Source organism: Venturia canescens, chromosome 3 (genome assembly GCF_019457755.1).
Source record: "Venturia canescens isolate UGA chromosome 3, ASM1945775v1, whole genome shotgun sequence".
NCBI classification, from domain to species: domain Eukaryota; kingdom Metazoa; phylum Arthropoda; class Insecta; order Hymenoptera; family Ichneumonidae; genus Venturia; species Venturia canescens.
The window spans coordinates 4,591,442-4,615,398 of NC_057423.1; the positions used below are offsets into that span (position 1 = coordinate 4,591,442).

The window sequence follows — 23,957 nt, forward strand, 5'->3', positions numbered from 1 at the left end:
AACAATTTCACTTACTTTCGTTCTTGTTCTTTGTCCGCGAGCCTCTCACTCTCACAACGGGTGTTGGCGTGTGGACGAGAAAAGTCGGTCGTCCACGTGCTCGTGTCTATAATTCCCAACGACCGTGAACTCGAAATCAGCCGTTGGTTGATCGAACGGACGTGAATTTTACCAATACCGAAATACTCATCGGACAAATTAATTCTTCAATAGTTTTTTCTTCATCAATTAAGATTATCGAAAGTATTTCGAACGTGTGATTTTAATGAAAAAGTTCAATGCCAAAAAAATCGTCGGTTTTTCTCTTTATTCTTAAAAACGAACAAGTTCAATCGATAAAGAAAATCACGTCCAAATTTTCTCTACGACAGGATAAAACTGTTTACGGAAATCAGAGTCACGCATCGTTGTTCTTCGTCTTGGTCGATGCGGCCGCGCGGATGAGTGAGAAATTTTTTGATTCTTGCGACATCGAGCATTTTTCCGAAACAAGAGGAGAGAATTCGCTTTTTTGCGCTGTAACAACCAAATTCGACAGGGCGAATCAAGGCGCTGTGACAGTGATTCGAGAAATAAAGTGATTTTTCACAATGGAGCGCATCTCCCCGGTGATTGACTCTCCGAAATTACAACGTCTACCTCTATAAAAGCATCATAACAAAAGCATGGGCGGCGCGTGGTTTCCCGTTTCCTCGCTCGCTCCGGAAGCCCTCTGGACAGAACGGCTAAGAACACTGACGCATTATTTTAACCGGAATTCGTATTTCCCTCAGTGTCATGCATATTTAAGTAAATTTATCGAGATTTTTTGCAGGATGAGCGAACCAGGAGAGCCAATTTTTTAAAACATCTAAAAATATGTGTTTCACCGCGACTACGCATGTTCGAGTGCATAGAAAAAAAACAACAGAACGAAAGTTCACAGTGAAATTCATTCGTCGACGAACTCGACTCGAATTTTCAGCGATTTGACCAACAGTCGACTCGTGACCGCAACACTTTATCGACCGGGATCCTTAAAATGCTAAGACAAGCTCGCAATGCGGTAAAATATTTCGGCAGAAATTTTTATTCGTTAAACTACTCCCCGCCATATGTTCTCTCTTGAAATAACATTTGATTCCTTCGAATCTCTATTCTTTGAGAATTGACGATCCGCTGTATGATGAAACATGAGTCGAGTATATTTAGAACGTACGCAGCGACGGATGATAAAACGAAAAAGGTGCGCCTATACTCTGTGGTCCTGGGTCGCGTCTTTAATATTGAATTTTTCTCGATCCGAAAACACTCTGCTAGCAGTCCGCTGTGCGACGCTTCTTCGGGGGAGGGCGCTCGATCGAGAAAAGTTGAATAAAGATAATAAAATTCGTCAGGCAATTGTGACATTGCGATTATGCTTGTAAAGCTGCGCTGTAAAAATCGAAATTGCTCACGCGGTGCGAGCACGGAGCAGGGAAAGCATTTTTTAATTTTTCGCTCGCGCGCGGGGACAAGCGATGAGTGTATTTACGGAAATACTATATGTGCCTGCGGGGATGGATTACTCGGTACTTACGAAGCCCACCAAGAACGTCGTTACACGCGTATTATGCTTTTCTTTCACGACGAGGGGCGATAATCGCGAACGTAATATTTCGTCGTGCGACACAGCTTCGTCGACGGAGAAGAAATAACGCTTCGCGCGTTTGACGACCGATCCAGTGATTACTTTCTCAAATTTCTGCGGTTCGAGTGCGTTACGAAACTGAGAAAAACGTGTTCAGTCCGTGATCTCGAAACATTCGATACGCACGCGTGAGACTCGCGACGCGATCATACTTCGATGCGTTATCAATACCCCCCGCCCCTCCGCGCTCGCAGTCTTCAAGTACGATTGAAAACCTTCGATCTTTCAGTTTCCAAGTACACGCGACACCAAACACGTTTTTATATACATAGAGGACAAGTCTCTATCGGCTAGGGAGAAAAGAGCGGGCGAGCAGCCAAGGGGGAAATTACTGCAAGGGAGCTCAACGCGTTTGAGAGCAACTGGGCGGAGTGAGGAGAGGAATTGAAGCGGAGAGTTTAAGGAGGATCACACGAATCTAATGGAAATCGAAATAAATTCCAACTCTAAGAGTCGAAATTTGGAAACATGCTAGAAATATACACCCGGAAATCTATCCCCGGAATTATTATGTAGGATCTGCCGTCTAGTTGTCGAGAAAACAATTAAGGGTGAATGATACAAAAGTCGAAATAATTAGAAATTGATCAAATTTGGTGATAATGTTCTCCAACATCAAGTGCGAAAACACAAATTTTTTCAAAATTTTCTTCTGTTTAGTTATCGAGTAATTACGCATTAAAGCAGATTTCTTATGCCTGGAATGTATGGAAACGCTATGCTTATACACGTGAACTTTAGTGATCAATTACTCGATAACTGTACAGAAGAAAAATCTTAAAAAATTTGTATTGTCAAATTTGGCACTAAAGAATATGTTCACCAAATTTTATAAAATTCTTATCATTTTGAATTTTTTTATGTTTTTAGCATGGTTTAGCATGGCAACATTGTATCGCCTGTGCAATATATCCTTAACGAAAGTCACATTTTTTTAAGGGTTATACACAGACTTTTAAGGAGGGTGGATCGCGGCGATACAATGTTGCCATGCTAAAGCACGTTAAAAATATTACGAATTTCATAAAATTTGGTCAATGTATTCTTTAAAAATGTACAAGACAATACAAATTTTTTTAGACTTTTCTACCACATGGCTCTCGAGTAATTGAACACTAAAGTTCGCGTGTTTAAACACAGCGTTTACATATATACAGTTATACATCTCGTGCGTAAGAACTTTGATTCGAAGCTCAATTATTCGATAAGCGCGTGGTAAGAAAATTTGAAAAAAATTGTATTTGTATACTTGATGCCAAATAATGTTATCACCAAATTTTATAAAATTCTGATTATTTTGATTTCGTCATCCACCCTCCTTAAGGGCAGGCACACACACTTCCTGTGCGACCATTTGGATTCAATGAAATAGGATCCTCCCAACTTTAAAGAGAGCCAAAACGAGAATAAGAAAATACAATGTTTTTGGATATCAATGATGTCTTGAGAAAGCCTTGTCACCGGTCACTTGGGAATGGGAAAAGAAAAACACTGATTTGAGGTTAACGAGTAATAACGACGCGAACGGTGGAAGGTTTGACAACGCCATGAGCCAACTCGTTTAAAATCTAGATATGCATACGCATATAAATAGAAAATGGCTGTTGTAACATTATTTCAATAATTGGGAGAATAAATTTGAATAGTTTCTTTGATCGTGAAGAGTGGAAAAAAGTTCAGTTGCTTATTTGAATGACAAGTTTAAAGGACGAAGAAAATGGATTGCAAAGAAGCTCGTGAGAAAAAAACGGGAGTAGCTGAGGTTTGATAGTGATTTGCTATATTTACTGTTCGATCGATCGATCCAATTTATTTACAGAGACGCGATGGAGCAAAGAGAAATAATAATTAGGCTCGATTGTGTGCTTCCAACTGAATAACTTGACGCGTTGAAAATGTTTCGTAATGAGACGGTGTTACGAGGCCCTTAAGATTAATAAAAGAAGCTGAAACTCATGAGGCTCGCGTCGTTCTTCCGCGAATAGTGGAGCAAGTGAGAAAGTATATTCGGTTAAAGAAACAAGAGACGAGAGGGAAAAATGGGGTTTGGATAGGCGATGCGAAATAAATGCGAGATTGGCGGATATCGGAAAACTAGAGAAGGTAAAGATGCAACGCCGCCGTTTTTGTGCCAAGATGACTCGTCTAATTTATCAAATGGTCCGAGTTGACCGCGATCGATGGGATCGTATGTCGAAAGAACGAGGGAGGTACAACGGAAAAAGGAGGCGATAGAAAATGTAGAAGGAGGAGCGCCTCGAGTTGCTCCACTCGGCGACGCACCGTTGACGGCAGACCGAGCGTTTTACGTCCGCGCGGAAGCGTTGATCGTATAGAGGGAAACAGTGTCGAGGACTCGATCCGTCCTGCCGATATTTCGAGCGCGTTTCAACGGCTGCTGCAAAACCTCCCTCTAATATCCATTATGTGATGTTTCACGTCAGCGACATTGTGGAATGAAAAAATGTCCGATTGAGAGTGTTCGTGCGAAGGGTACGCGACGCGGGGCGCGAGGTTATTTTTCACCGGGTTGTTGTTGACAAAATCTTTTCCTGGCCCACCATACAGCAGCGAGGGAGGCCGAGAGGAATCCGATTCCGGCGACGATCCCCATGGAAATGGCTCTGTGCCGCCTGTAGGCCGGCACGTCCAAGCTGAAGCGACTTCCGGTCGAGCTTTCGACCGCCAATGTTTCACTGTTCGTCGACACTTCGAACGTGTACGTGTTGTCTTCTTCCAAGTATTTAACTATTCGATCAAGAGTCATTGGTTAGCCTCGGTGGGAGCTTCTCAATAGCGCAGATGCGATCGGCGCTCGGTGACGACTTACCCAAGTAGAATGGATCAACGGTTTTGGCCCTGCCGTACAACTGATCGGTCGATCCGCGGTACCACTTGACCGTGTAATACCGGACGAATTCTTTGCCGTACAACGGTGGTTCCCAAGTGACGAGATAACCTTCGGCGGTCGGTTGCACTTTCCCGTTTCGCGGGGGTCCCATCAGATCGGATTCTGGCGAAAAGTATTTTCAAAAGTCATCGTTGACATGCTCGCCCGTACGGAGAATCAGCGGCGGGGGAATGCGCCACGGGGGAGTGCAAGGGCCAATGAAAGAACGAAAATGAGCAAACTCACCTTTACCGCTGCGAAATTCTGATGCGGAGTTTCGGTCCATCGTACCTGAAACACACCGATGATTGTCATTGTTCAATAATAGCACGCGCTCTCTCAACTTGCTCGAACGTTACGCTCGGTTACCCTGAGTCGGTTGGGTCAGCACGCGTATCGCCTTGCTGAACATCCCGTCCCCGTGATTGTCTTGGCTCAGCACCATGAACTCGTACTCGTGGCCAGGTTTGAGGTTCAACACGGTAGCTTCGGTTATTTTTTTCGCAGGGATTTTCATCGTCTTCCATTCCGCCGTGTCCGTGGGCCTGTACCTGCACGGATGGTTACCAACGATTCTTCGTTCGATTATCAATTGCCACTTTTTTCACTATTTTACCGTTCTCGTCGAAGCGATATAAAAGGGGAATTGGGAGTCGTACCAAACGGCGTATTCCATCCTGGGTCGGACGTAGCCGGGAACCCAGGTCAGCGTTACGGCCGTTTTGCTGCTGTTGGCGCTGAGGTTGTACGGAGCCCTTGGCGGAACGTTGAGGACCATGAGTTCGGCGTCGGCAACGACGGTCGCAGCCTCGTTACTAGCCGCGCATTGGTACAAGCCACGATCTTGTTCCTGGATTCGCTCGATCGTGAGATTCCCCCCGCGGAGAATCGTCCGTTCCTGGACGAGCGGAGAGCCGTCCTTGAACCACACGATCGCCGGTCTCTGGGACTGATCGCCGTCCCTCGCGTCGCAGGGTATCTCGAGCGTCTCGCCCAATTTCCGCATGTACAGACGTTGCGGCGTCACGGTGAAGATCGGCGGCCTTTGGACTACCTGAATCATGCGGGAGACTCCGGATTTTATTTGCTTTTTATTTAGACATTTTTCCACACTCTCGTGCTGGGATCGGACGGGGCAAAAGTGAAGAAAAAATATAATGACGCGCGGATTTGATTCGGAGCGGCACACCTTCCGCTCCAAGAGACTACGAGCAGCCTCTCTCTCCTCGAATTGCACTTGACAGCTATCTATAGAAGCAAACAATTGGCAAAGAACGAGTTGTAATGGGCGCCATCGCCTCAATCAACCGCTCATTCGCCTCAATGAAGAAATCAGCTTTTCTCTTTTCGTTCCGCCTTTCGCAGCGGATCTGTGCCGTCGTTTCGAGTGCGCGAGTCACAAGCCATCGTCGGCAGTGGGATGGGTCGTTGCGTAATCTCATTTTCTCTATTTTTTAAAATCATTTTTCGGTGGTACGCGAATAAACGATTGCAAGACGCTTAGCGAGGATGGGCGGGGATCAATGAGAGTTGGGTGGAATATTTACTACTGAAATCGCTGGGCTTGGTCCTTCCGTGCCCAATTCATTGTACGGCGTGCAGCTGTAACTTCCCGAGTGAGTCTCGTCGACTTTGCTGAAGTACAGGGACCCGTTGCGTCGATAGAATACTCCGGGCACGTTGTAAGGGTCAAAAAGAAAACCGTCTTTTTCCCAGCGCAGATTAGTCAGCGGTGGATTCGCCCTGAAGTGACAATCGAGGCGGCCCGGTTTTCCGTAAGGTAGGAAAACGTCGCGGGGTGCGTAAATGACCTTTGCCTTGTCTGAAACGAAGCGCCGGAATCCACGAGCGCGTTGTTAGCCCCGATGGTTCGCAGAGTTCATCGCTCAAGATGTACTTACAATAGCAATGTACTTACACTGAACGTTGAGAAAAGCCGACGCCTTTTGAGTGTCCCCGTGCGTATCGGTCACGACACAGGTGTACTCGCCAAGGTCACCGATCGCAGCCGGTCGAATCTCCAATGTCCCATTGCCGTTTACCGACGTTCTCAGTCTTAGATCCTACAATAGAGAATCGAATTTAAATAGCGAGTCGCTCCCGGTCGGCCCGACGCGACGAATTCTTCCCTCACCTCCGATTCCGTGATCTCGATACCATCTCGAAGCCATGTGACAATGGAAGTGGATTCTTTGGCGACACATTCGAAATCGACGTCGTCACCCTCCATTGCGGTTCTGTTGACTGGAGGTATCGCCAGCAAATTCTCACCTGGAACATCGTCCGTCGGCGACGCGCCTGCATTGAATTTTTTTAATGAGTCTGCCGGGTTCTCGGTTAGTACAGAGCAGCTCGGATCCTACTCCAAGTTCTCACGTTCATTTCGTCGTTTGCAAGATTTCAATTGAATTAACGAGCGTTCAATTATTTATTCGACGATCCCATATGTACGATAGGAAACGTACTCAACGATATGTAATTGGAAAACTAAAATTCTGAAAAACAAAAGGCCCAACATCGGCCAAGTGTGGCTCGGAGTTGCCCGATGTTGAACCGACTCTGAATATTTTCTAGGGAACTTGAAACGAATTTTAAATTCCCTCGTTACTGGGCGCACGAATCGGTTTTGTTCATCGTAAATCGATGCGCGAATGCTCCAGTCCCTTAAGGTAACTCCTGTACTGCATGCTGGTCAAATGATGAGTGCTAAATTTTCAAAACGTTTTTAGACCAAGTTCAACGTACCGATTAAACTTATTGTCAGTAGATATTTATGTATTCGATCATATTTTATTAACGTGAAAAAATATTTAAAACGATAGTTTTGCAAAACTATCAACTGATAGATGCAAATTTCCATGATGACACATTTTCACAGGTATTTTTCAAAGAATCATCTGTATTTTTTAACCGATTTTATTGCACCGAGTCTCATTTTGTTCCTCAACTGATCCTCTACGAATTCACCACGTAGATTTTCCTTTAAACTCATTCCTTCAAAAATTATGAATGAAAAAGTTTTTCCATTAGCTGCAACGGTGAAACGATCAAGTTAAAAAAACAAGTACATGGTGGATTCATAGAGGACCGGTTAACGAACAAAATGAGACTTGTTGCAATAAAATCGATCAAGAAACGCAGATAATTCTTTGAAAAATACCAGTGAAAATGTGTCAGCGTGGAAATTTGCATTTATCAGTCGATGCTTTTGCAAAACTAGCGTTTTTAATATTTTTACATCTTAATAAGATACGCTGTAATACAAATCCACTAACAATACATTTAATCGATATACGTTAAACTTGGTCTAAAAGCATTTTGAAAATTTAGCACTCATTTGATTAGCATGCAGTACAGGAGTTACCTCAAATTCTCGATTGTAAGCCAGGATTGCTCAACCGAACGAATGAGACTTTCGAGTTCGACGCGCGGAAACTGACCTTCGATGCTCAAAAAGAACCAAGTTCCGTTGTTTCTCGAGCTGGGTGATCGGTCGGGAAAAATGACTTTGCACTCGAACCAGCCTTGATCGCTCTCCCTTATGTTGGTCAGATTGATGCTTCCCTGTCCATATTCCCGACTCACCGGTCCCTCGAGCAAGTGTATCCGACCTGCATAGTCGTCGGCAATTGAAAGCACGCTGTTGACTCTTTCGTAGCCCGGTACCTCGTACCAGGAGAAAATCGTTCGTCCCTGAAACGTTAGACGCATCAATTATCACGAGTTAACGTTCTTCAGCGCCGACGTATTCATCTCGCGAGAGCTTTTCGAGATTCATGCATCCGGCACAATTTCGCGCATCTTTCTCCCTCTCTCTCGCTTCTCACCTTCCTACGTTGTACACGCGAGCGAGCATGCACACACGCGCCTTCATGCTTGCTGTGAATGGGGGCGGAGCTCGCAAAGGTCTCGTAGGAACTATAGGCGAAACCGTTCGGGACGTTGATCAATATTTTTCTTTAAATTCAAGCAAGTTTTTCGCGAGTCGAAAAAAATTGGAGCATGGTAAAGACTCGCGCACACGCAACTTTTTACTCCCGTCGGCATTCACTGCTCGGCGAGGCTTTGCAAAAACGGTGTTAACGAAGCTGCTTAATCGTTTGACAATGGATTTACGCGGTGAGCCGCTCCAGCCACTATTAGGAACGCTGCCAATGATTGGTGCTCACGGAGGAGTGACTACCACAGCAACATCTCCAGTTGCTTCGAGCTCCGACCGATTCGATATAACGTCCTGTTTGTTTTACGAGCTCGGGATCAGGGACCACTCGGATTAACTCTCATCATCTTATCATCCCGTGGACGGAGCGCACGCAAGCATGCATGATTTCCTGTTTTTGTACTCTTTCAACCGTTTCTTTTTATCTCGCGAGCCAATCGCGGTGAGATTGCGTCGACCCGTAGAGCGAACGATATGAAATCACAGAGTGAGGTTCCTGGCGAAAATTTGGACGTTTGAAAAAGGTTGGCTGATTATAAGGAGCTCGAGGGTATTAATAGAGAGCGCACGCTGTTTTTGTTAACCGCGTGCACGCCGGCAATTGGTGAATGGAAAGCCCGATGAGACGTGTCCGTCTCCCCTGCTCCGTGTCATTAAGCATAACTCCCCATTAAATAATTCATCAAATATTCCAACAAGCATTTGTCAAAGTCAACACGCGTTCTTCCAACGACCTTGGGCCCGTTGGCAATGATTCTTCAAAAGTTTCCCTCGGCTCTTCGTCTCGGGGAAAGGTTTAGAAGATTTTTATTTCAATCTATGAGCAATTTCAGCTAGCGAGAATCGAGCTTTAGTAAACAATGCGTCGACGCAGCTATATACGATCGCAGCGTATTGGCTGGCGGTACGAAACGCGAAGCTCGCGTCCGCGCGAATGCGCGTGGGAGGCCAATTCACGCTCGCGGAGTTCGTCCTTGGGGACGGGCGGCCGGTCGGTGGAGAAGCGATTGACCATTCGCGGGAAAATTCGCGGATAGATTTTTCGTTTCGACGCAATCAGGTCGAACGAGTCAACTGTGACGCGTCTTTCGGCATTATTTCCGAGGTATCGTGGCGCGGAGAATGAGCTTATCAGAGGTCACGAGTACGTGGTACAGCGTTTAAATGGATTTGAACGTTTACATTTTTTTCGTCGTTGTCGCTATACCGTTGACGAATGTCGAGGTTGACCGCGGCGCAGAGAAAAGTACAGGGTCTCCGGTAGCATGCTCGACTTCGAAACGAATCAATGCGGCAGACGCGTGACGACTATGTCTAGCTCGGGCTCCCGGATAAACGTCTTTTCGCTTTGTTCGTTCATACATCCAGACGGATATGTAGGTGTACCAGGGGGTGGGACGTTTGCCCGCGTGTCGCCTCGTCTCACGTTGGGGTTCTACGAGGACGATAAAACGGTAGTCCGGGGCTCGCGTACTTTGTTCAAGTATGCAGATTAGGCAACGACTATAGCTACGCAAACGTTTAAAGCTTTGCCTCTAATGCTCTCCCCCGCGGTGTCCCCGCGAACCTCGCAAACCTCCCAACCATCCACCTTTCATAGACGTGCTTCGCAGTCGCTTCAATTGTCCCTGATAACTACCCGAGTTAATGCCGGAACGCAGCTCTTTTTCTCAACCTATTCTTCGCCGCCGCACCCGTACCGCGACGTCGCTGCCAACGCCACCGTTGGCACGCGGTCCAAACCTTTCTTTATTCGTTACGACGAATTTCAATTGTTTGCATTCTTTTTTTCGATTCTGAACGAAAAACCTCAATCGCGTCATGGCATTCTCTATCCCGGGGGGGTTACACCTCTGACTCGGTGGTGGCGCTTTCGGTCGCGGCTCATACGATCATCGAGTCGATTGAAGATGTTGGGATCGCGGTGTCGTAAAAATTATAAGCTTCTAGAAATCAATCATATTTGGAGTCTTTGATAAACAATACGAACCGGATGATTGCACTTACGTCACGGTTCCAGTGCAGAATGTAAGGTATCGGTAAATCGTGAGGAAAGTCCAAATGACAGTTGAACACGACGTATTCGCCGACAGCTGCTGTGAAATTGTTCGGAGGCTTGTCGTCGTCGATCATGAGGCCAACCGCTCCCACTGCTGATGCTCGAAAAAATCATTTTCACATTTTATCATCGTTTTCTCTCAAAGCTTACGCGAATGTGATTCTTACTCATTGCGTCTCGCGCGTGATTGTCGAAAAATGAAGGTTGCGGTTAAATAATGACGCGGACGCGCGATGAAAGCCGATATACTCGTTGGTCAAAGAAAAGTGATAACGCCGAGGAGCCTTGACGGTTATTCGACACCCGACCGCTCGGATACTCTTTCCGATGGCGTATCGACCGTTTACCGATCAATTCAAATCATTCTATTCGGCTCCAAATTACCGACGAATCTTTATGAGCTTGCAGTTCGTTAACCGTCAGGATATTGGTGGAAACGAAAAAAAAAAAAAAAAAACAGCACGAAAGTGGCCGTTGCCGCGTTTGAAATCTTCCCTCCGATTTCGAGGGCTTGTCAAATATCGTAATATTTTCGCTAAAAATAGAGTCAACGCTGTAACGAACACGGTCAAGTTCACTCTTTACGACACGACGAAACGATGATCGAACCCCTTTCGTTGCTGGAGCGATCGATTACAGCGAGGGCCCGACCTAGACCCGAATTTCCATGTCGCCCCGAATGTAGATAGAGTTGCAGGGAGCAACACGCGCGCGACTAATCGGCACATAAAATCGACCGGAGCAACGATAGACATCGAGCAAATGAGTGGTGAGCGATTTGAGAGAAACCATCCGCCCTCGAATTGCGAGCGAGCGCGTGCCAAAATATTTCTGATCTTTGGCAAAATCAAATGAAAATAAAACGAACAAATGATAATGAGATTCGAATGATTGCGGAGTAGAAAAACAAACCTGCACAGCACAGGAATATCGCGATAAATTGCTGCATCTTCGTGGTGACGAGACTCGACATCACCATGCTGTTTGTTTATAACCAAAGTAAGACTCGTTGTTTAAGCGATGAACAATGACGTCCGATCACCTCGTCAGTTGGAGCCGAAGAGTCAACGGCTCGCACGTTACGAGGAATAGCGCGAACACATCTGTCATCACCGTCACTCTAAAACTTTTTCAACACCTGGCGTCGTTTTGTTGTTCTTTCTCTCAATTAATCTTTGAACACTGCTCTCGTCGTTGACCTCCTCATTCCATTCTTCGATACTCGTTCATTCTTGGACTCGATTATCTTACACTCTCGCCTCGATTCGATTCGAATCGAAGGATTCGTCGCTTCTGTTCTCGATATCTCGATCGAGCCTCTTGTTTCCGCAACTATACGGTGTCACCGTCCCCTTCTTAGTCTCTCAGCGTTATTGCTTCTTCCGTTCCATTCAAATGATGGCGCATCCGGTCGCCGGAAAATCTTGGATGTTTCCAGAAGTCTTTCTCGCTCGTAACTTGGGCAAACACGTTTTTTTCCTCACTGGCTGCCGATTTCGCTTGGGACAGTCTCGAATTCGTTTCTCGCTCGTACAGCCTGCCTCGACTTCGGCCCAACACTTGCACGATTTCTTCGTGTCGATCGAATGAGCGACGTTGTCCCGATCGACGAGTGAAATATCGGCACGTGCGAAGAAACGAGTGATCGGAGTAATGGAGAAAACGAGAGTGAACGTTTGCCGGAGGACGGAAGAATGATCGCGAACGGCTGCCTCCGAACTGTCGTTGATCCAAGCTCCGTCGTGAGCGATCGAGAAGCGGAGAGTAGGTAATTGCGGCAGATGCCTTCTCTCGGGAAGCTCGCCCAGTCGGTGAATACAAAAGCAAGTGGAAAAGCTGGGAGGACCAGGCAGGAGGAAGGGGCGAAAGCCGGGTGGGGGCCGGGGGAGGGAGGAGGGAGACCTTTAATTGTAAAGCTCGTTGGGCCCGTCCTAAGCATTGTTGAAATCTCGAGCAAACGCATACATCGCGAAATGTTGTGCGAAATGAATGGAGCGTGCCAAACAGAACGTATATCCGTCTTGCGTCGAATCGATTCTCATTTTTGTTGTCAAAGCCTTTACAGAGTTCTAAATGCAAAATCCCGGTGTTAAACGTGCGTGCCTATAATTATGTATCTGGCTGTCAATCGGTCACGTAACCCCTTTGGGGAGGGGGTCGAATTTTTAGACCGATTTTGCCACGTTGCTTCGTCGATCTTCGCAATATTTTTGCTCAATCTCGCAGAGTTTATCTGCGTCGGGTATTGAAAAAACAACATGAATCACGACGACCTTAATTGCGTGTTGAAACACTCGTACTAATAAATATAGTAAGAGAAAATATAGTACTCGACGATGAAGGCTGAAGTAAAATCTTGATAGAAAAAATGGGATGAGGAATTAGCGTAATTACTGGAAGGCAAACTCATATTTTTTGAATGGAACCAATCGAGTCTCGTCCAAATTATTTGCACCCGTTACGGTCAGGCTTATTCCAAATGGATCAACGCCCCAGCCACCCACATTAATCAAACTCGCATCGCGCCAGTTTCGAGGCAAAAAAGTCTCGCGTTCGCTGGCCCGCGGATGAAAAAACCGTCCTCCGCAACAGCCAAACTGTGTTAATGCCTCGGTCTTGCCTCGTTTCATGGTAATACCGCTGTTATTGAGAGCGATTATCGCTGAGAATTGGTGTGAAACCACCCACAAATTCAATTCTTAGCGCTCTCGGACTCGTTGAATTGTGAGCTACGAGCTTGATCACGCTTCGGGGATTTTTTTAAGAAATAAGAATATCTTGGGTAAATGGAGGATTATTGAGTGACCTCTTAATTCCCGTTGGTGGGATAATTCGTAATATTTTGGAATATTCCATCGTTTATCGATGCTCCCGGTTCAGCGATCGAATCGACTCGTTGATATTTCTTCCTTGTCCGGTACGCGCGCTACTCGTACATCGATCGAATCGTCAGAGTGCTGAGACGAACGAGTGCGAAGAGGAAGAAGAGCAGGAATGGTAGGAAGAGAAAGAATAGAAAGAAGACGAAGATGAAAGAGAATGGAATAGTTGGGTGATGGGCTGCTGGGAGGAAGGGAACGAGGTTGAATAACGGTTCGCGGCAGGTTTGTCGATCGTCGGGGCTAGCCTCACGCACGACGCACACTCGCTCGCATTTGCGTGGGTGACCTCACGTAACGTCACATCCGCCCCTTGCTGCATTATCAGACTGCCCACAGCCTTGTCACGCTGTTGAAGATAATAGATCCATTCGCATGGATCACGATCCCGGATTCAACGTGCCCGGGACACTCGAAATAATCCATGCATAATCTCGCACTCGCGCGCTTTTCGCTGCTTTTTCAACAACAACCCTCGTTCTTTCCCGGGAGCAATGTACCATTTCCGATAATGCCATCATCTTCGACGACATTTCTCGTCGTTTTGTCGTTCCTTCGTGGACTACATTTGGCCGGAAAAACCAACGGAAAAATCGAATTTTTATAAAGATGACAAATCGTGGGGAGAATCCACAATTGAGCCAAACTTATACGGACTGGATTTTTCTTGTTTCAAAAGAAAATGCGATATCGCTTCGTTTCAGAGTCTCGGTATTCGTTCAGTCCCTCCGAGAATGCCGAGCCGGGCAGCCAGTGTTAGAAATTCCGAGATATCGAGCCTTTCGATCGCACGCGACCAAGTGATTTTCAAATTTGACGGATTATTTGTTGCGAATTGGGCAACGTTGTTCGTATAATTCGTAGAGACCTTGCGCGTCGCAGATCGAGGTCACGCTGCGTCTAATGTGCCCACAAGAGTCCTTGCTAAATGCGTGTGCGGTAACGCGAGTCTCGTAAGACCAAACAGATCGAATTACATACTCATCGCGTGGACTACAAACGGATTTTTATCAGAACCAGCTTTTCATTGGTTAACGCGCTCATTATCACGAGAAAAGGAAATGCACGAGCGTGCATATTGATTTTGCCGTCGTTACACTTTCCACTAACGAAAATTTGATTTTTCATCTTCACTTTGTTGCTCCATCGTCATTCGAATAGTTTTGCCTGATAAGTTTGACGATCAACTTAATTGCGTTAATGAAGCAGTCGTGTAGACGCCTTAAATTTATTATGCTCGCTGCGCGTAAAATTACACTAATTCTCTTCAATCAAAGAATCTTCTCGAGTCACACTATAAATCTTGACGAGCGTGATTTCGTAAGAAAATCATTGCAACACGCTCATTCAGATCTGCCGATATCGTACAAAAATCTTGCGAAAATTGCCCATTTCTTATGATTTTCATTCGTTCGGAGAAACTTTTTATTTGATTTTTCTTCCAAATCTATATAAGATACCGTAAAACCAAAAAAGCTTTATAGCGAGGTGCGCGACGAAAGCACATTTCCGCTGTAGGGAAACCACGCATTTCAATCAATTCCGGCGCCGCGGTATCCTTACCCCATACGCGTAAATCTACGTGAAGAAATAATAGCAACCGTGTCTGAAAACGAATTTTTCGCGCACGAGCCATCTGAACCTGTCGGCCTTTCACTTCCTCGGGTTACGTCAATGGTCTTGAGGGTTTCAATGAATCGTCCGTGCAATTTTTTAAATTTATTTATTTAGTAATACTCGATATATTAATTGTTAACTATGTTTTGTTTTGTTGTTGTTTGTTTTTTTTTCTTCGTTTTTTTTTTTTTATATATAATTAATATGATACAACAGCAATGGCCGACTACGGTCGGTCCTCATATTAAAAACACATCGTCATCTCTCGCTCTCGTACGCTCTTTCTTTCTCTCTCTCTCTCTCTCTCTCTCTCTCTCTCCCTCTCGCTCGGTCTTTCGGTCTCTTTGATCGTCTTTGTTTTTTTTTTTTTATCTTAATAGCTCTTGTCCTGACCGTTTTCGTCGTCATCTTCGTCAAGGTCGTCAAGGTCGTCGAGGTTGTCAAGGTCGTCGCGTTGCCGTGGGTGATTAATACGCTACGGTCTACGATCGTTTACGATTTACAATATCAATTAATTATCAAATTATCAATTCAATTATTAGAATTACTTTAGAATATTGGTACTCTTTGTGTCACCTCCATATTTTCTTTGCTCTCCCGTCGTGTACTTTACGAGCTTATATACGTGTTTTTGTTTAATTACATCGTATAATTATAGGAAATTAATAATAATTATAACAGCGACGCAATTGAAAGTTAAATAATTGAAAAACATAAAAAAAATATTATTATTAAATTAATAACGCTCCTGAAAATTCACTCGATGCATACACTCTTTATACCTCACTGGTAGGGAGATTCAATATTGTACAGGTATCCACACCAATTAATCGCCTCATCCGAAACCACTTTCTCAATGTTTCTCGTTCTCTCTCGCTCCCTCTCTGTCTCAATCTCTTTCTCCTCTCTCCGATTCACTTTTTCACCAAATTATTCGTATTCGAACTGAGCATAGAGCCTTTGCTATAAATATTATTCTTTTGTTTCTTGCTAACGTTGATTAGATTTGACAATCGTGTATTCGTGTGCGTGCGTAGATGGGGAAAAAAGAAAAACAAAAAAATTGTACTATAACAAAATGAGAATGTTCAAGGATCAGGGACGCTCGAGTGACGTACAGCTCGTGCTCGGAATCTTATTCATTGATTTTTTCATTTTTTTTAAATTGACTACGCAATCAACTCTTGATTCGTATACGAATGGTATAAATAACGCGATGATTATTCAAAGATCAACCGACTTTATTCATTTTTCTCTCGATTATTTAATTATTTCCTAATTTTGTTTTTTATTTTTTTTTTTTTTTAATTTTTTTTCGGAAAAACACTATACAAATGAGCGCTCACTTGGAGGATTCCCCGATCCTGGGTGCAATGGTTCCATACTATGCTCATGGGGAGAATTAGGTGGGTACGATTTTTTTCAATTATTTTTCAAATAGTGTGTGTTTAACGTTAGAGAACAATTGTGTACTATACGCGTGTTGACTGCTGTTCAAATTGGTTTCATTGTTTTTTTTTTTCTTTTTTTTTTCACTCAAAATTAACGAGCCCGCGAGAAATCGGTAGAACGTTTTCTTAATTCGTCGACAGGTATTTGTTTTTTTTTTATTTTTTTTTTTTTATGACTTTTCATGCGCTCAAACTTGTAATTCTATATTTTGTAGTTTTTTGTTTTGTTTTAATTGATCCCAAACTACGTTTATTTCGAGACGAACGACTTGCGGGGAAATCCCGATTAGCCCGAACGCGTTGCATGCGGGTTCCCGATAAACTGGCGGTACGATTGATCCTATTGTTTCCATCAAGGAATTTATTCGGCCTTAAATCAGAGCCGTTTTTTTTTCAAGTACCACAACTGCGAGCCCCCCGGTTACCGTCACTGAAACATTCTTTATTTTCATTGGTCGGTAGATATACATCATGGAACGTAAAATAGTTTCCCGTAATATCCCAATCCCGAATCGATTTCAAAACGAGAACTGGGAACCATTTTACGTCTCCACTCGTCGAATCGTTATCACGTCCTGCCTGCCATCCACCTACCCTCCTTTCAATCTCAATTTCAAATGGCACATTTTTCCTTCTTCCTTTGTACTTATAAAAATGCCCGTCATCATAATTTTAAATTTTAACCACTCACCGGACCAAGAGAAATGTTTCCTTCTCAAATTCAACAATCGAAATGATTATCGCCATTTGATTTATACCTTTTCTGTATGAAAAGGATATTGACCAATGTTTTTGTATGTAAAATCTAATGATAAAAAAACCTTGCGGCATTGAATTTTGTGTTTTTGGTCGCTCGATGGGTCACAGACGCGATATGCAACGCCGAAGAATATCGAAACCGATCAGCTCGCGAGCTCCCAATTTCAATAACGTTATTCCCTATTGTTATTCGCTTATCATTATTATTATTATCATCATCATCATCATCATTTAGTAATAATAATAATAATTTTTATCGTAATTACTATCATTATCGCTATGAATATCAATATTAATATTATTTTTATTATCTCGTTCGTTCACTCGCTTTCTCTCTTACGCTTTCACTCACTCTTTCTCTCTCTCTCTCTCTCTCTCTCTCTCTCTTTCTCTCTTTGATGAGGCGCTGCTTTCACATCGCTATTTTATTTTGTTTTTTTTTTTCGTTTTTTTTTTTTCAATTAAGATTACTTAAGAAAAATTATTGTGCCGATAATATGTTGGGTCGCTAGCGAAACCCTAAACAGGCAGTGCAGTAAGAGTGAGTCCTTAAGCAATCTCGAGGCAAGCTTCGGCCTAATATCACGTTTCGAGTCCATTGCTCATCATTTAATTATTTTGTTTGCATTATTATTTCATTTTATTACTTACAATATATATCGTGTATTTGCATATTATATGTATATATATACACACATATACGTATATGTATATACATACATGCCTACATATTATGTGTGATTAAGTTTAAGTTACTGTTATTGTTGTTGTTATCGTCGTTGGTGCCGGTTTCTTAGTTTTTATTCCTTTCATTCCGGGTGCAAATGAACAAATATTCAGCACCGAATCCCCCCTGGTACTACTGCCCTACTTTTTCTCCTCAACTTTGTTCTCGTTTAGTTTTTTTCTTTGGAGTAGCTTTGTCGAATCGGGAAAATTGCGAGATTTCGTTCTCATTGTCAGTTCTTTTTCTTCATGATAAACGTCCAACAGAAGACTTGGTCTCAAGATATATACATCTCTCGGGAGGAAAAGGGAGGGATTATGAGGATTTTTGTTGTATGCCTCCACTCATCGGCTTATTCGCGCGAGGCGCGAATCGATCAATTAATTATTTGAATCTTCCCCCATTTCTACATTATCAACCGAGAGGATTGGAGTACCCATTTTTATCGATGATCGCGCGTAAGCTTCGAAGAGTCGAAATGAGAAAAAGAATTGTTCGTGAACCAATGTCGGTGTATAAAATTTCTTTTCGTTTCGATGACGCGTTCAACATGTTAGGCTCATTCAGGTTCAGTCACGTGGATCGAGGTAACGCCGTTTTACAAAGTGGAATTCTTTCATACGAATAACGAATCCAGATGTTTTAAAGTAATTGAAAAAATGTCAAGAACAATGACTCGTGATTGAGAGAAGCTTATTTTGGTGATGATGCATCGCTTTGGACGATCGTTTCAGGCTCGATTTCGGTGACAATCTATAACGAACTTGGTCACACTCGTGTGGCATCGATGTTCCGAGAAATAATACAACGCTCGATAGAAACTCGATAAATATAAGCGAAGCTCCGTAATTAACGGTCGAGTGGTCGAATCAGCAGGCGCTTTCGAGGTGCGCGCTTTGTCGTCTTCTCGCTTGTCGCTGACGAAATTGATGAAACTCCGCTTTCATAGCTTGAACCCTGGCCTCGATGTTATCCCTCGTATAGCGGGAGGATGCTTGATGATGATGGTGGTGGTGATGATGATGTTGAATCGTGTGGACCTGATGAATCTGAGGTATGTGAGAATTAACGATATCGATTTGATGGAGAACCGGTGGTCGTTCTTCCCGGGTCGGCGTTGACGCGGACGTTGGGGTCGGGGTGCAGGATACGGGATCGAATTCGTAGTGACCGTCAACGCTACCGGCGTCCACAGCAATGTTATTGTTCGGATTGACGTTGCTGTTGTCGTTGTTGTTGTTGTTGTCATTGGTGTTGGCGATAGTGGCGGGGGTCGCGCCGCTGATGCAGTTGCCGTCGTTAATGGCGTGAGAAAGTTTAACCGGAGACGATTCGTGGAGCTCCAACCATCGACCAACGAGGGGAGGCGGGGGTGGTCGGTAAGGAGGCGGCCTCCACTCGGCCACGGTGCTACCGCTCCTGGAGCTCTGATTCTGCTGAGAGGTATTTTTACTTCCAAAGCCGGAACTACTGGAACGGCTCTCCGGTGATGTTTCGAGATCGGGGGAGGCAGCCAATTCAGGAGCGGACCTCGCGTGTCTCGCGTGTCGCGGAGGAAGTCTCGCCCTCGGTCGACCGGCAGGTTGAGGCGGGGACGAAGTTGCGAGCGGTTGAACCGGTACGAATCTCCGGGATTCGGCGTGGATCGCCTTCAACGAGGGCAATTCTTGGCTGTAGCGTTGATGAACCAATTGGAGATAACCCGGAGGCGTTGGGAAGGACCGTTCGACCGAAGATGGCTGGCGCACCGAGCTAAGATCACTGAAGTAAACCGGCGTCCACGGTACCTGGTGGGCTCCGCAACTCGGGGAACTCGCGAGAAATCTCGACGACGCGATCGTGCAGATGTTCGCCGGCTGATTGCCCGCCGGATCCCCACCGAGAACGGAGAGTAGATTAGCCGCGGAGACCGGAGGTTGCGACATCCCGATCGAGACTCCGCTGCCTTCCGATCTTAAACTCAGGTGACTTCTACCGACCAACGGACGTCTCCACGATGCTTTCAGACGCGAATGCTTTGGCAAAAAGCCTCCGTCGTCGCTGCTCGAGGCGTCCAGGATACTGTTGTTCGCCGAACTCATCAATGAATCAGCAATGACGAAACGTCCATCGGCCGCTCGGGAGATCTTACCCAACGGACGGCCGCGCGATGAATCCGGGCTGTCCGGGCTAAGTATCTCGCGCAGTAGACTCAGACCTGGTACTCTGCTTTTTCTAGGTCTACGGTAGACACAAGGCGCGTTAGTCACCATTTTTCTCACTTATCCATCGTGCAGAATACCCAGCGAGAATTCAAGATCGGCTCCCCTTCGATCGATTTACTTTTTTTTTTTTCTTTTCGAATATCGCTCCAATGGAATCATTCATCTTTTATCATTCTTCAAACATTTTTTTCCATCATCGATCTTTCGTCCTTTCTTGAATTCTCCTTCGATAACTGCCAATATATTGACGTGCAACAATCACATAACACATAATAACGATCAAGTAGAAAATTAAAACGATCTTTCTCAACGAAAAGTCAACATACATAATTAGGCATAATTCAGTTACTGATGCAGGCTGGGAAGGATCGGCATGCCATGCTCATTTTTGTGCTGTAGTTTCTTTTGGGGCGTGACGCGAGAGGTATTTTATATTTTTCTTCGGGAAAGCTAGGTGAGTGATGGCAGTGTGTGATTCTTTTTTGCTTCATTCTCTTTTTTCTTTCAATTTCAAGACTTGAAACTCGAGCAAAGTCACTCTTGTTAATTTTTTTCTTTTGCTTCGACTTTTTAACTGTTTTTTTTTTTCAATTTCAAATTTAACGTTCTTCTTCTTTATGACAATTTTTTTTTAGTGTGAGCAATCGTGGCTTAGGTGCTCCGAAACTGGTCACCTTTTTTCCTCCTTCGGGTCCGGCAGCAGGGAAAGATTCGGGGAGAGAGAGAGAGAATGTTGTAACACAACGATTACATTCACAGAAAAACAATCGGTGATGGTAATGATAATAAACGTAAGGCTAAATAATTGAAAGTAAGATTTATTGAAAGATAATTCTAGGCGGTGATTATAGGGAGCAAATAGATTCGATGCGATAAGTGTATTGTAAGTTTGATTTTACTCATTTTTTTTGTAATCGTGTAGTAAGTTTTTTTTTTGAAATTTACACGGCCAAAGAAGCCGTTACTCGCGCCCTTGGAGATGTGGGACTAAGGATATTTGAAAAAGGATAAGAAAAAGCCATGTGAAAAATCTTGGCGAATCTCAGAAAGGGGCTGGGGGGGACCGAACGAGTAACTCAAGGAAATACTAAACCGGCTTTTTTCAATTTCTTTGACGCGTGGCCCCTCCGTTGAAAAAAATGTTTCTAATGCGGCCGCAGAAATCTAATACGGCGCAGTTTTGATTTTCGTATTGACCCAGCAAGGAATTGAGTTTTGACGAATGTTCGAAATTTATTACAGCTGCCCCCGTAAACTTAAAATTAAAATTGCTCCCGCAGGTACGCTATAGGAAAAATATTTTTTTCTTTGTTATTGATCGAATAAGTTGAGGATAAATGAAAAAACGAAAATTGAAACTTTATGGAAGCAACTTGACGAATGAATCGAATGAACTGGAACGGGGAAACGGTGAACCCAAGTTAGGAGAGGAAAAAAGTTAAACACGTACAGAAATCACGGATTAGTTTGGAATTGCAGCGAACAATTTGACCTTCGCTTATCGGACATAGAAACATTTTGGAACGGTAGTGATAAATAAAGAGCTATGAAAATAGAAAAAAAATTGAAATTTTCCGTTAAAAATCTTTAGTAATGAAACGGATCGATATCAAAATTCGATGATATTACGGATGAAAGTACTTCGATGTAAGCTTTTTTGCTGAGTTCTACGGGGCTGAGAATATATCTAAACAGGAAAATGCCGGAGTTACCATTCCCGGAAGGGTCTCAAATGCATGAAAAAAATTAAATGTCGTCAAAGTAATTCGCAACTCTTGTGAGAATAGATTTTTTCAGAATCATATGCACTTTTTGTTCCGTCGTGTTTCTGTCGTTTTTTTTTTGCTGTATCCCGAACTAGGAGAATATAAAAAAAAGGCAAAAGTACAAAGATGTTAGAATTTCGTTTTGGCGGTGAGTGAATCGACGTCACGGTCTTTTTGCGAGGCGTCGGTTTTTCAAGATTTTTTTTCTCTTTCCCGGTCCGTCCATCGATGTTCGAGTTAATTTTGTTTTCATCGCCAATCCTCCGTATAATTTCATGAAAATTACGCAAAGCAAACGCAATATTGTTTTGAAATATAAAAGCAAAAAGCACGCTATACATACATAAGTGTACATAAGATTATGTTGACTCGGTCGGGCGTGTAATTTTCGGCTCCTCATTTCCGACTTATAAGGGAGGATGGACTATTCGACAGCAGAATTTAACTTGGGCATAGTCGTTGTCGAAATATGCAACAATAGCGCAGTCATAAGGATTCAAAAAACAAGTAGCTCGACAAGTACTTGGTAAAGCGTATTGAAAAAAATTGAACACGACGAAACTTGAAAGAGTATGGATAGATATAATTACGGCGTAGAATGGATCGTTGTGATATGAAAAAGATCGAAAATCACGACACCCCGCGATCGGTGAAACTGCCGTTCGAACTCCCGAACGTTGGAACAACTGCGTTTCTACGAGAGCCTCAAGGAAATGGTCAAATAATTGGCGCGCATGCTCGATCGATTACGAACGCAACTCTTTGAAAATGTTAAAAATTAAATCGTTCAGCGATGCCCTAGCTCTTCATGCGCCGGATGAACGCGTCTGAAGCGTTAGCCGCCGCTGCCGCTGCCACCATCGCTGCTATTCTACTTAGTGCCTTTCGGATTGGTAAAATCTCATTTTTTCACAAACATTTTGAGGGATAAGGCGAACCGAGTTACACGAGTGGCAAAAGAATTTGTAATTGCTCGCAATCGTTGTGAAAACCTTCTTGAAAAATGTTCTCTTCAATCATGGCTCAATCACGTTTCAATGATCGTTTGAACCGTCGAACAATATCCTTGACGAAACGTTATGAAAAAATAGATTTTCCAACTTTTTCTTCAAACGAATTTTCACAACGCATTCTCGAGATAAGCACCGAGTCTTCGAGACAATCGCCAACCAAGCTCGCTCGATGCCGGACAACGCTCACGGAAAAACGTTGGTCGTTGAACGTTTTCGACCGATCGTGTATCAAGCAATGTGTACGAGAAGAAAATATTACGAGACTTTTCGAAATTTATTGGTCATTTGTATAGATATTTCGGTGATCATCATCGAATCGATCTTGGCGAGGCGATAGATTCGTACTAAAATATTCGAATAAATGACGATTACGTTTACCCCTAATATACGAATGGGGCAAATTCTCATAATTTTCTCATCACAACAAAGAACGAGGAGAAAGTTGACAACGAAGCAATTAAAAAGTATAATATTCATTTATCAAATGTCAAACCCGAGAATCGCGATTTAGGGCTGCTCACGCATTTAAGCTCCTTTTGCTCAGAAAGCAGACTGATCGTTTCACCAGAACAATATAATTCATAACTTCATTGAATCACCGTTAAAACAATTTAAAGAAAAAATAAAAAAAAAAAAAAATAAAAAAAAATGTTTATAGAACAAAATGTTAGCGGTATAGAAGACAACGAAGATCGAAGAGACTGAGATGAAGAATTTTGATAAAGCGGACGGTAGCAATCGATCGGTACGAAAATGACAGATGACCAGTGACGATAACCATGTGTTTATTGAACAACGATATAGCCTTGATAAATATTAATCGTTTTGTAGCTTATGCGTCTAAAGAATACCTTCCCGTTCATACAATCATCGTCATCATCATCATGATTATCACGGCTGTGTGAGTAGTACAAATATGTTGAGATCGAGTGTAGGGTCGAATAAATATTAGTAATAATAAATTTTTCATAAAAACATTTGAG

At 43.7% G+C, this 23,957-nt stretch overlaps 2 protein-coding genes across 13 annotated transcripts in view; both read right to left on the reverse strand.

The window, feature by feature from the left end:
- Positions 1-3,427: 3,427 nt before the first annotated feature.
- bdl (borderless) lies at positions 3,428-12,339 on the reverse strand. The gene is made up of 11 exons (XM_043414864.1): positions 11,471-12,339; positions 10,507-10,652; positions 8,000-8,252; positions 6,694-6,857; positions 6,478-6,622; positions 6,107-6,381; positions 5,219-5,613; positions 4,929-5,110; positions 4,806-4,850; positions 4,500-4,682; positions 3,428-4,417 (listed from the first exon to the last, which is right to left on the reverse strand). Exons 1-11 carry the CDS (start codon positions 11,535-11,537, stop codon positions 4,185-4,187), a joined length of 2,088 nt encoding a protein of 695 aa, XP_043270799.1. The 5' UTR covers positions 11,538-12,339; the 3' UTR covers positions 3,428-4,184.
- Positions 12,340-16,531: 4,192 nt separating this feature from the next.
- Positions 16,532-23,957, reverse strand: part of tutl (turtle) — a 76,381-nt gene continuing 68,955 nt past the window's right edge. For all 12 annotated transcript variants that reach the window (XM_043415219.1, XM_043415217.1, XM_043415223.1 and 9 more), the window contains one exon: positions 16,532-20,211. In XM_043415219.1, coding sequence (XP_043271154.1) covers positions 18,861-20,211 — 1,351 coding nt within the window. In that variant the 3' untranslated portion in view covers positions 16,532-18,860. The remainder of the gene's footprint in view (positions 20,212-23,957) is intronic.

What these genes read in the sequence shown, in the direction of transcription:
- bdl (XM_043414864.1), bottom strand. Translation starts at nt 11,537, where the DNA reads ATGGTGATGTCGAGTCTCGTCACCACGAAGATGCAGCAATTTATCGCG. An exon ending in AGGATGGAATACGCCGTTTG is followed by an intron (nt 5,111 to 5,218) that starts GTACGACTCCCA and finishes CCATCCGTGCAG; the next exon opens with GTACAGGCCCACGGACACGG. An exon ending in CGTTGATCCATTCTACTTGG is followed by an intron (nt 4,418 to 4,499) that starts GTAAGTCGTCAC and finishes TTGATCGAATAG; the next exon opens with TTAAATACTTGGAAGAAGAC.